Genomic DNA, 12320 nt, shown 5'->3' with positions numbered 1-12320 from the left:
TCTAATTCTGATGAAATATCACGAACACCAAATTTTTTTAATATCAAAACACCCAATAAGATGAAATACAATTGCACACTCTGTATATAATTCAAATAAAAAAAATACTTACCGTTTATTTTCAATTTTTTTGGCGCGAAAAATATTCCACAACCATTTTTTCAACATCTCCCAACTTACGAGGGAGTTTCTCGAAATACGCGACGTCTAGACATCTACAGGGTACGTTCGAAAAATTCTTTTTTCGTCATGGCATAAGAAAAAACGTCAAATCGACATTTTAAGGTACAAAAACCCGATTTTAATCTTTTTAAGCATATATTACAACACCATACGTAAAATAACAAAAAAATATAATCGGAAATGACGTAACATTTATTTTTTTGATGGTTTTAAAGGTGGATCAAGCTCGCACATCCTTCTAAGGAAAGCTGAAATACATAACCTCAAATAAGATTGTAACAAATCGGTATAGCCGTAACCTAATTGGCTAAACTTGTAATTTATATAATTTTTATAACGTGTACGTGTTTTTTTAGTGATTTAAGGTGGTTTAAAGAAAAAAAAGTCACTATAAAAAAATACTGTTCAAAAATCGGCCACATTATTTCCTGGATATCGCTCTGCGCGATTTCCTAAAGTGTTTAAAAGTTACTGGGTATCAGATCTGTAAAATACGGTGGGTGACAAAGATTTTTAGCAGTTACAAAAACTGAATTATCGATCGGAACGTTAAACAATTTTAAACATATTTCAAGCAAGTAGTAACGTGTCGAACGCGTTCTCCAGATCCTTATTCGGAAGTTTCTCTATTTTTTACGTAAAAAAAAATGTGTAGTAACCCCACTTACGTGTGTAAGGAATTTCGCCGTCATCATTTTCTTCATCTAAACAGGTATCGAATAATTCGTCCACTTCCGCTTCAGTTAATTTCTCCCCTAAAAATTCAGGATTCGGTTTGTTTATGGTGGCTCGAAATTTGGAATTAATGGTATTTGTCTATGCGATATTCACTTACACACCTAAAGTTAATAATGAATGATTCAATTCTCCCGCCAGCATGTATCCGTTTTCGTTTTTGTCGTAGAGTTTCAAACATTCGACGAAATCTTCGTAACAACCGAAATCTTTGACTTCTTTCTTGAGTTCTTTGTAGAGATTCAAAAGTTCTTCTACGGTGAAAACTTTTTCTCCTATAAATATTAACGAAAATCACCCGAAATCCGTTTTGCGGATAATTAGACTTTGGATTCAGTAAAAATTTTTGACTCGCTTGTATAAAAAATTCAATATTTCCGAAATTTTATACGATTTTGAAAATTTTTTGACGTTAATCAATTAGGAAAGAGTGTTTCGAATTGTTTTTGTATGTTTGATTATCTTCAGTTTGATATTCGTATGAATATACGGGGTGAAACTTGAAAATTAAATTATTGTGACATATTTCAATAAAAAAATTTCTAACATTTACAATTGTCAAATGTAAACGTTGTTATATGAAAAAAATCGTAGTATAACGTCGATGCTGTCATAAAAAAATTAAAACGACTTTTTAGTGATTATACAAAGTGAGTTATAAAACGTCAAATTCGAACATTCGAAACCAAACTGTTCGTTTCAATTTTTTTTTCAATTCTGATGAAGTTTTACAAAATTGAGCTTTTCTATATAAAGGAATTTTTGAAAAAACGCCGTTTTTTACACTTTTATTTTCACATTTAATATTATAGTCGTAGATAAAATATAGTATTCAACTTTCGGTAATGGTTGTGGGTCTCGTTTAAGTTAGGTTAGGTTACTGCCTACCTTTTTTCGTTGTCAAACCGGCGGTTTTTAATCTTTCTTGACTGGGATTGATGTTCATGCAAAACATGAATTTTCCTAATAATGTTCCGTCTAATTTTTTATCTTCTTCCCCGAATACCTCGACTATAAATTCAGCGGCTGAAATTTGACAATTATATAAAATTTCGTGTGACATTTTAGATCGTTTCAAACACATTTTATTACTTACTTTCAATTTCTTGTGGTTTCAGATCACCCTATAACGAGAAAAAAAAACAATTTGAGTAGAATCACATTATGAAAAACGAATTCTTCTATATCAAATATGCAGGGAGTTTTTTCTATGGCATTTACTCAACACACACAATTTTTTACAATGAAAAGTGCGATTTATGCACCTTCGAGCCGGATTTTAAGAGCCACATGCTTTAAATCAATAGAAAAACTGTTTTTATTAACAAGATTTGTTTTTTATACACTTTCGAGACGAGAAAAATGCTTTAAACCCGAAGAAACCCAGTTTATATCGATGAAAAATGCGATTTATGCACCTTCGAGCCGGATTTCAAGAGAGACATGCTTTAAATCCGAAGAAACCTAGTTTTTAGCAATGAAAAATGCGATTTATGCACCTTCGAGCCAGATTTTAAGAGAGACATGCTTTAAATCCGAAGAAACCTAGTTTTTAGCAATGAAAAATGCGATTTATGCACCTTCGAGCCGGATTTCAAAAGAGACATGCTTTAAATCCGAAGAAACCCAGTTTATATCAATGAAAAATGCGATTTATGCACCTTCGAGCCGGATTTTAAAAGAGACATGCTTTAAATCCGAAGAAACCTAGTTTTTAGCAATGAAAAATGCGATTTATGCACCTTCGAGCCGGATTTTAAGAGCCACATGCTTTAAATCAATAGAAAAACTGTTTTTATTAACAAGATTTGTTTTTTATACACTTTCGAGACGAGAAAAATGCTTTAAACCCGAAGAAACCCAGTTTATATCAATGAAAAATGCGATTTATGCACCTTCGAGCCGGATTTTAAGAGAGACATGCTTTAAATCCGAAGAAACCTAGTTTTTAGCAATGAAAAATGCGATTTATGCACCTTCGAGCCGGATTTTAAGAGCCACATGATTTAAATCCGAAGAAACCCAGTTTATATCAATGAAAAATGCGATTTATGCACCTTCGAGCCGGATTTCAAAAGAGACATGCTTTAAATCCGAAGAAACCCAGTTTATATCAATGAAAAATGCGATTTATGCACCTTCGAGCCGGATAATAGAGCCACATGCTTTAAATCCGAAGACAGCCAGTTTTTAGCAATGAAAAATGCGATTTATGCACCTTCGAGCCGGATTTTAAGAGCCACATGTTTTAAATCCGAAGAAAGCCAGTTTTTAGCAATGAAAAATGCGATTTATGCACCTTCGAGCCGGATTATAAGATCGTCAACAACCAAAAGTTGATAGTTTAAGATTTTTCGATGTTAGTTCCTCAAAATATGTAAATATTGGTCCTTTGAGCCGGATAATTTTTAATAAAGACGAATAATCGATGGAAAAACAGTGTTCAGTACTTGAAATTAACATTAATGCATCTTCGAGCCGGATTATAAGATCATTAATCACCAAAAGTTGATAGTTTAAGATTTTTCGATGTTAGTTCCTCAAAATATGTAAATATTGGTCCTTCGAGCCGGATAATTTTTAATAAAGACGAATAATCGATGGAAAAACAGTGTTCAGTAATTTAAATTGACTTTAGTGCACCTTCGAGCCGGATTATAAGATCATTAATCACCAAAAGTTGATAGTTTAAGATTTTTCGATGTTAGTTCCTCAAAATATGTAAATATTGGTCCTTCGAGCCGGATAATTTTTAATAAAGACGAATAATCGATGGAAAAACAGTGTTCAGTAATTTAAATTGACTTTAGTGCACCTTCGAGCCGGATTATAAGATCATTAATCACCAAAAGTTGATAGTTTAAGATTTTTCGATGCTAGTTCCACAAAATATGTAAATAATGGTCCTTCGAGCCGGGTAATTTTTAATAAAGACGAATAATCATTGGAAAAACAGTGTTCAGTAATTGAAATTGACTTTAGTGCACCTTCGAGCCGGATTATAAGATCGTCGATCACTAAAAATCGGTCCTTCAAGATTTTTCTATGTTAGTTTCCCAAAATGAGTGAATGTTTAATATACAGGGACATAAATTCAACTGATATTGGAATAGTTATATAAGAGAATCACAACAAAGTTTCCTTATTATAGATTATTGTGAAATGACAGTTTTTATGATATACAAGATTGTAAAACTGCAAAATTTTGAATACAATGTTTAATAAAATATAAATGAATACATCTTAGTGAATTGTGAATTAATAAAATATTATAATTTGAATTCAAACAATCTCGAATTATTTATTTTTATAAAGAATCATTTCAAAAAGGTGGCTTACCATTTTGTTCTCACTTTCGGATGATCACGAATTTCTTCTAAAATGTAATGACAAGTGAGACGCCGCCCGACATACCTTCTGGTTTTATATAGCGAGTCTAATTTAAAATAAGTGCCATCGAATATCGAGTATCGAACCCTATTGGCTGAATTATAAGGATCCAAAAAAAAAAAAAAATACGCCAGTGAATTTAATAGCACTGCAATGCCTTAATTAATGAACCTTTGCCAAAACTATAGGTGAATATTTATAAAAATAGAACGAACGGCGTTGATTGAACGGAAATTCATTATTTAATTCTCAAAAAATTATTATAATGAATCTAATTAAACGTCTACGGGTGCTAAACAAAACATAAAGCCGTAGAAAGAAAAGTTTTTAATGTAACAACACGCCACGCCACGCCACGTCTCGAATATATGTGCATATACACGCCACGCCACGCCACGTCTCGAATATATGTGCATATACACGCCACGCCACTCAACGTCGATTCACGTGATACATTCGTAAAACGCCACGCTCATTTTATTCTATAATTCCAAACAGAAACATTTTCAGTACGTTTTGAAGGGCACTAGTTCGTCTAATGACCTACAGTTACTAGAAGAACGTGTTGCTGCGGTTTCGCACGACGAAATATAAAGAAAAATTATGAATCGTCGCACGTGGGATAGCGTGGCGTGGCGTGTAATGAGCTGAGTGCGTATTTGATTAAATGGCAAAAATATATGCGAATATAATCGATACGTAGCGAAGCGTGGCGTGGCGTGTCGCTAGTTGGTCAGTCCATCTACACAATTCCAGCTCGTGGAGATCATTTTCCGGATGTTTAATTACTGCAAAAATGTTTTTGAACAGTTAAAACATCTAATCGATGGGTTAGTTTCATTCGTTTATTATATTATACAGGGTGTAGTATTTAATACGAATCCGCAAATCGATGTTTATGAAAAAATGTATCTATTTAACAAATCACCCTGTAAATTAATAAAAAAGAGCAGTGGACATTTTTCGTATGACCCGTCCCGTATATTTAGCGTTATCCTTACCTCGTATGGAATAAATTAGATATCAGACAATAGACGAATAGAAAAAACGCGATGGAACCCTTCTCAGCATCTACCGCTCATGCGCGCCGTCTACTGGTTGACAAAAAAAAATATTCGATCGAAGAATCCTCTCAAAAACACAGTCTACGGAGTCAAACAAAAACAGTTGGGATCTAATCGTATCCGTACGACGACGATTGTCGTTTTATTGTTTCATATAAAAATAAAATAATTTCGGTACGAATCGCGTGTTTGATTTTGTGATTTTTGTGTATTGACTGAAAATATGACGGATCTGTGTGCTGAAACGACGGTGGGAAACGAGGAAAAACATTTAAACGGCAACCACAATACAGGTAATGAAACAACGAAATTTAAAGAAAAATATTTAATAAGAAAATTTGTAATTGACAGTTTACAGTGTGTAAGAACCCCCCTCGAAGATGTTAAATAGGAAAGGGGGTCGTGTGGCATCTTGTTGGAAAAGAGATTTCAATTTGATTAATAAAATAAGAATTCAAAGGGGGGTTTGTGATTTTTTTAATAACAAATACCATAGTCAACAGTCTGCAGTTAAGTTTTTGTTGTTGTTTTTTTCATTATTGAAGAGACAATCTGTATAACATCAATAAGGTCGATTCACTGGCTAAAATCTACGGAAATTTGTTTATAAAATAATAATATAAACATAAATAATTGTTTAGTCGATGATTTTAACACATAATAATCTAGATCATAATCGATTTCACAACATTTTGGAAACGATGATCTAATTTTGTTTTTGATAACAAACTTTGCGTTATTTTATAATAATCCGTCAATATTGAAGTAAACACGCAATCGATGCGTGCCATCGGGAATACATAAATAACTAAGAATATAATAAACAAAACATGAAATTAATCAGACTGAAATACGGGGGGTTGCTACTTAAATTTTGAGATAGACGAATAGCATCCATTTTGTTTTTGATTCGTGTTGACGTTGATCCTTTTGTAGAAACAATTTTATTTTCTCAATTTGAGACGTTGAGACAAACGACTGTTTGTTTTACGTTTGATATAATTTGTTCTAATATTTTTTTATCAGTTGTTGTCTACATTTTCACGATTCATAAATTCGATCGACGCGGACGTTTAAATTTAGTTAATGTCATCATTATTTTCACGTCTTTGTTTTTCCAATTGAGGTCGTAATGTTAATTAGAATCTAAAAAAATATTATAGCCTCGTGAATGGATGTAATTTAGTACAATTCGTCAAGAAACGTTTGTTATTCTGGGCAAGATTTATTTCCGAAATCCCCTTTTTATTATCAATTTATTACGTACGAGATTTTTACAACCCGCAGTGTTTATTTTAGTAAATTTAATGATTTTGGAGGGTGGAAATAAAAGGTGATGTAACCCTTCTATAAATCTTCCTATATTAGTCCATTATTGGTTAAAAATTTCACAAATGACGATTAGTTTATATAGAAAACTATCTTTAAAGACAAATGGCGGTTAGTTTCTGTAAAAAACTGTCTGTAAAACACAAATGACGGTTAGTTTCTGTAGAAAACTGTCTTTAAACGACAAATGACGGTTAGTTTCTGTAAAAAACTGTCTGTAAACATAAATAAAGGTTAGTTTCTGTGAAAAAGTGTCTTTAAATGACAGATGACGGTTAGTTTATGTAGAAAACTGTCTGTAAACAAAAATGACGGTTAGTTTCTGTAAAAAACTGTCTTTTAATGACAAATGTCGGTTAGTTTCTGTAAAAAACTGTATTTAAATGACAAATGTCGGTTAGTTTCTATAGAAAACTGTCTGTAAACACAAATGACGGTAAGTTTCTGTGAAAAACTGTCTTTTAATGACAAATGACGGTTAGTTTCTATAAAAAACTGTCTGTATACACAAATGACGGTTAGTTTCTGTGAAAAACTATCTTTTAATGACAAATGACGGTTAGTTTATGTAGAAAACTGCCTTTAAACGACAAATGACGGTTAGTTTCTGTAAAAACCTGTCTGTAAACATAAATAAAGGTTAGTTTCTGTGAAAAAGTGTCTTTAAATGACAGATGACGGTTAGTTTATGTAGAAAACTGTCTGTAAACAAAAATGACGGTTAGTTTCTGTAGAAAACTGTCTTTAAATGACAAATGTCGGTTAGTTTCTGTAAAAAACTGTATTTAAATGACAAATGACGGTTAGTTTCTATAGAAAACTGTCTGTAAACACAAATGACGGTTAGTTTCTGTGAAAAACTGTCTTTTAATGACAAATGACGGTTAGTTTCTATAAAAAACTGTCTGTATACACAAATGACGGTTAGTTTCTGTGAAAAACTGTCTTTTAATGACAAATGACGGTTAGTTTATGTAGAAAACTGTCTGTAAACACAAATGACGGTTAGTTTCTGTAAAAAACTGTCTTTTAATGACAAATGACGGTTAGTTTATGTAGAAAACTGTCTGTAAACACAAATGACGGTTAGTTTCCGTAAAAAACTGTCTTTTAATGACAAATGACGGTTAGTATCTGTAAAAAACTGTCTTTAAAAGACAAATGTCGGTTAGTTTCTGTAGAAAACTGTCTGTAAACACAAATGACGGTTAGTTTCTGTAAAAAACTGTCTTTTAATGATAAATGACGGTTAGTTTATGTAGAAAACTGTCTTTAAATGACAAATGACGGTTAGTTTCTGTAAAAAACTGTCTTTAAAAGACAAATGTCGGTTAGTTTCTGTAGAAAACTGTCTTTTAATGATAAATGACGGTTAGTTTATGTAGAAAACTGTCTTTAAATGACAAATGATGGTTAGTTTCTGTAGAAAACTGTCTTTAAATGACAAATGACGGTTAGTTTCTGTAGAAAACTGTCTTTAAATGACAAATGACGGTTAGTTTCTGTAGAAAACTGTCTTTAAATGACAAATGACGGTTAGTTTATGTAGAAAACTGTCTGTAAACACAAATGACGGTTAGTTTCCGTAAAAAACTGTCTTTAAATGACAAATGACGGTTAGTTTCTGTAGAAAACTGTCTTTAAATGACAAATGATGGTTAGTTTCTGTAAAAAACTGTCTTTAAAAGACAAATGACGGTTAGTTTCTGTAGAAAACTGTCTGTAAACACAAATGACGGTTAGTTTCTGTAAAAAACTGTCTTTTAATGATAAATGACGGTTAGTTTATGTAGAAAACTGTCTTTAAATGACAAATGATGGTTAGTTTCTGTAGAAAACTGTCTTTAAATGACAAATGACGGTTAGTTTCTGTAGAAAACTGTCTTTAAATGACAAATGACGGTTAGTTTCTGTAGAAAACTGTCTTTAAATGACAAATGACGGTTAGTTTCTGTAGAAAACTATCTTTAAATGACAAATGACGGTTAGTTTATGTAGAAAACTGTCTTTAAATGACAAATGATGGTTAGTTTCTGTAGAAAACTGTCTTTAAATGACAAATGACGGTTAGTTTCTGTAGAAAACTGTCTTTAAATGACAAATGACGGTTAGTTTCTGTAGAAAACTGTCTTTAAATGACAAATGTCGGTTAGTTTCTGTAGAAAACTGTCTTTAAAAGACAAATGACGGTTACTTTCTGTAAAAAACTGTCTTTTAATGACAAATGACGGTTAGTTTATGTAGAAAACTGTCTGTAAACACAAATGACGGTTAGTTTCTATAAAAAACTGTCTGTAAACACAAATGACGGTTAGTTTCTGTAAAAAACTGTCTGTAAACACAAATGACGGTTAGTTTCTGTGAAAAACTGTCTTTTAATGATAAATGTCGGTTAGTTTCTGTAGAAAACTGTCTGTAAACACAAATGACGGTTAGTTTCTGTAAAAAACTGTCTTTTAATGATAAATGACGGTTAGTTTATGTAGAAAACTGTCTTTAAATGACAAATGACGGTTAGTTTCTGTAAAAAACTGTCTTTTAATGATAAATGACGGTTAGATTATGTAGAAAACTGTCTTTAAATGACAAATGACGGTTAGTTTCTGTAAAAAACTTTCTTTAAAAGACAAATGTCGGTTAGTTTCTGTAAAAAACTGTTTTTAAATGACAAATGACGGTTAGTTTATGTAGAAAACTGTCTTTAAATGACAAATGACGGTTAGTTTCTGTAAAAAACTGTCTTTTAATGATAAATGACGGTTAGTTTATGTAGAAAACTGTCTTTAAATGACAAATGACGGTTAGTTTATGTAGAAAACTGTCTTTTAATGATAAATGACGGTTAGTTTATGTAGAAAACTATCTTTAAATGACAAATGACGGTTAGTTTCTGTAAAAAACTGTCTTTTAATGATAAATGACGGTTAGTTTATGTAGAAAACTGTCTTTAAATGACAAATGACGGTTAGTTTCTGTAAAAAACTGTCTTTAAAAGACAAATGTCGGTTAGTTTCTGTAGAAAACTGTCTTTTAATGATAAATGACGGTTAGTTTATGTAGAAAACTGTCTTTAAATGACAAATGATGGTTAGTTTCTGTAGAAAACTGTCTTTAAATGACAAATGACGGTTAGTTTCTGTAGAAAACTGTCTTTAAATGACAAATGACGGTTAGTTTCTGTAGAAAACTGTCTTTAAATGACAAATGACGGTTAGTTTATGTAGAAAACTGTCTGTAAACACAAATGACGGTTAGTTTCCGTAAAAAACTGTCTTTAAATGACAAATGACGGTTAGTTTCTGTAGAAAACTGTCTTTAAATGACAAATGATGGTTAGTTTCTGTAAAAAACTGTCTTTAAAAGACAAATGACGGTTAGTTTCTGTAGAAAACTGTCTGTAAACACAAATGACGGTTAGTTTCTGTAAAAAACTGTCTTTTAATGATAAATGACGGTTAGTTTATGTAGAAAACTGTCTTTAAATGACAAATGATGGTTAGTTTCTGTAGAAAACTGTCTTTAAATGACAAATGACGGTTAGTTTCTGTAGAAAACTGTCTTTAAATGACAAATGACGGTTAGTTTCTGTAGAAAACTGTCTTTAAATGACAAATGACGGTTAGTTTCTGTAGAAAACTATCTTTAAATGACAAATGACGGTTAGTTTATGTAGAAAACTGTCTTTAAATGACAAATGATGGTTAGTTTCTGTAGAAAACTGTCTTTAAATGACAAATGACGGTTAGTTTCTGTAGAAAACTGTCTTTAAATGACAAATGACGGTTAGTTTCTGTAGAAAACTGTCTTTAAATGACAAATGTCGGTTAGTTTCTGTAGAAAACTGTCTTTAAAAGACAAATGACGGTTACTTTCTGTAAAAAACTGTCTTTTAATGACAAATGACGGTTAGTTTATGTAGAAAACTGTCTGTAAACACAAATGACGGTTAGTTTCTATAAAAAACTGTCTGTAAACACAAATGACGGTTAGTTTCTGTAAAAAACTGTCTGTAAACACAAATGACGGTTAGTTTCTGTGAAAAACTGTCTTTTAATGATAAATGTCGGTTAGTTTCTGTAGAAAACTGTCTGTAAACACAAATGACGGTTAGTTTCTGTAAAAAACTGTCTTTTAATGATAAATGACGGTTAGTTTATGTAGAAAACTGTCTTTAAATGACAAATGACGGTTAGTTTCTGTAAAAAACTGTCTTTTAATGATAAATGACGGTTAGATTATGTAGAAAACTGTCTTTAAATGACAAATGACGGTTAGTTTCTGTAAAAAACTTTCTTTAAAAGACAAATGTCGGTTAGTTTCTGTAAAAAACTGTTTTTAAATGACAAATGACGGTTAGTTTATGTAGAAAACTGTCTTTAAATGACAAATGACGGTTAGTTTCTGTAAAAAACTGTCTTTTAATGATAAATGACGGTTAGTTTATGTAGAAAACTGTCTTTAAATGACAAATGACGGTTAGTTTATGTAGAAAACTGTCTTTTAATGATAAATGACGGTTAGTTTATGTAGAAAACTATCTTTAAATGACAAATGACGGTTAGTTTCTGTAAAAAACTGTCTTTTAATGATAAATGACGGTTAGTTTATGTAGAAAACTGTCTTTAAATGACAAATGACGGTTAGTTTCTGTAAAAAACTGTCTTTTAATGATAAATGACGGTTAGTTTATGTAGAAAACTGTCTTTAAATGACAAATGACGGTTAGTTTCTGTAAAAAACTGTCTTTTAATGATAAATGACGGTTAGTTTATGTAGAAAACTGTCTTTAAATGACAAATGACGGTTAGTTTCTGTAAAAAACTGTCTTTTAATGATAAATGACGGTTAGTTTATGTAGAAAACTGTCTTTAAATGACAAATGACGGTTAGTTTCTGTAAAAAACTGTCTTTTAATGATAAATGACGGTTAGTTTATGTAGAAAACTGTCTTTAAATGACAAATGACGGTTAGTTTCTGTAAAAAACTGTCTTTAAATGACAAATGATGGTTAGTTTCTGTGGAAAACTGTCTTTAAAAGACGAATGACGGTTAGTTTCTGTAGAAAACTGTCTTTAAATGACAAATGACGGTTAGTTTATGTAGAAAACTGTCTTTAAATGACAAATGACGGTTAGTTTCTGTAGAAAACTGTCTGTAAACACAAATGACGGTTAGTTTCTGTAAAAAACTGTCTTTTAATGATAAATGACGGTTAGTTTATGTAGAAAACTGTCTTTAAATGACAAATGACGGTTAGTTTCTGTAAAAAACTGTCTTTAAAAGACAAATGTCGGTTAGTTTCTGTAGAAAACTGTCTGTAAACACAAATGACGGTTAGTTTCTGTAAAAAATAAACATTTTTTGGTGGAAAGAGCTCTTTCTGCCACTGTTTGTGGATTTATATATTTTCCACGATCAAAATTTTGATTATCTTTTCGTCGCTCGGCCAATCATCTGCGTTTAACCTTTACGATGTTGATCCATTTCTGAACGGTACGAATTTATGTGAAGTTTCTATGGAATTTCGGGTTTCTTTTGAAAAATGTCGCCAATTGTTCCGTTAGCGTCTTTTTATTGGTTATTAAGTGATATTTCCAGCGTTTGAAAGACATGACATT

The 12320-nt window shown here is 31.5% G+C and overlaps 1 protein-coding gene across 1 annotated transcript; it reads right to left on the bottom strand.

Annotated features, from left to right (window-relative positions):
- Nucleotides 1-299: 299 nt before the first annotated feature.
- LOC130447766 (myosin light chain alkali-like) lies at nt 300-5589 on the bottom strand. The gene is made up of 7 exons (XM_056784759.1): nt 5310-5589; nt 4258-4402; nt 2015-2042; nt 1807-1944; nt 1023-1193; nt 852-938; nt 300-431 (listed from the first exon to the last, which is right to left on the bottom strand). The coding sequence occupies exons 2-7, from the start codon at nt 4258-4260 to the stop codon at nt 376-378; spliced, it is 483 nt and encodes a 160-aa protein (XP_056640737.1). The 5' UTR covers nt 4261-4402; nt 5310-5589; the 3' UTR covers nt 300-375.
- Between the last annotated feature and the right edge of the window lie 6731 nt (nt 5590-12320).

The sequence above is a fragment of the Diorhabda sublineata genome, chromosome 8 (assembly GCF_026230105.1).
Source record: "Diorhabda sublineata isolate icDioSubl1.1 chromosome 8, icDioSubl1.1, whole genome shotgun sequence".
Lineage (NCBI taxonomy): Eukaryota > Metazoa > Arthropoda > Insecta > Coleoptera > Chrysomelidae > Diorhabda > Diorhabda sublineata.
The sequence above is the reverse complement of the archived record's forward strand: the minus strand, read 5'-3'. Positions and strand labels throughout refer to the sequence as shown.

Coding starts and splice junctions, on each gene's coding strand:
- LOC130447766 (XM_056784759.1), bottom strand. Junction 1,194..1,806: donor CGGTTTGACAACGAAAAAAG/GTAGGCAGTAAC, acceptor TAATATTTATAG/GAGAAAAAGTTTTCACCGTA. Junction 432..851: donor CGGCGAAATTCCTTACACAC/GTAAGTGGGGTT, acceptor TATGTATTTCAG/CTTTCCTTAGAAGGATGTGC.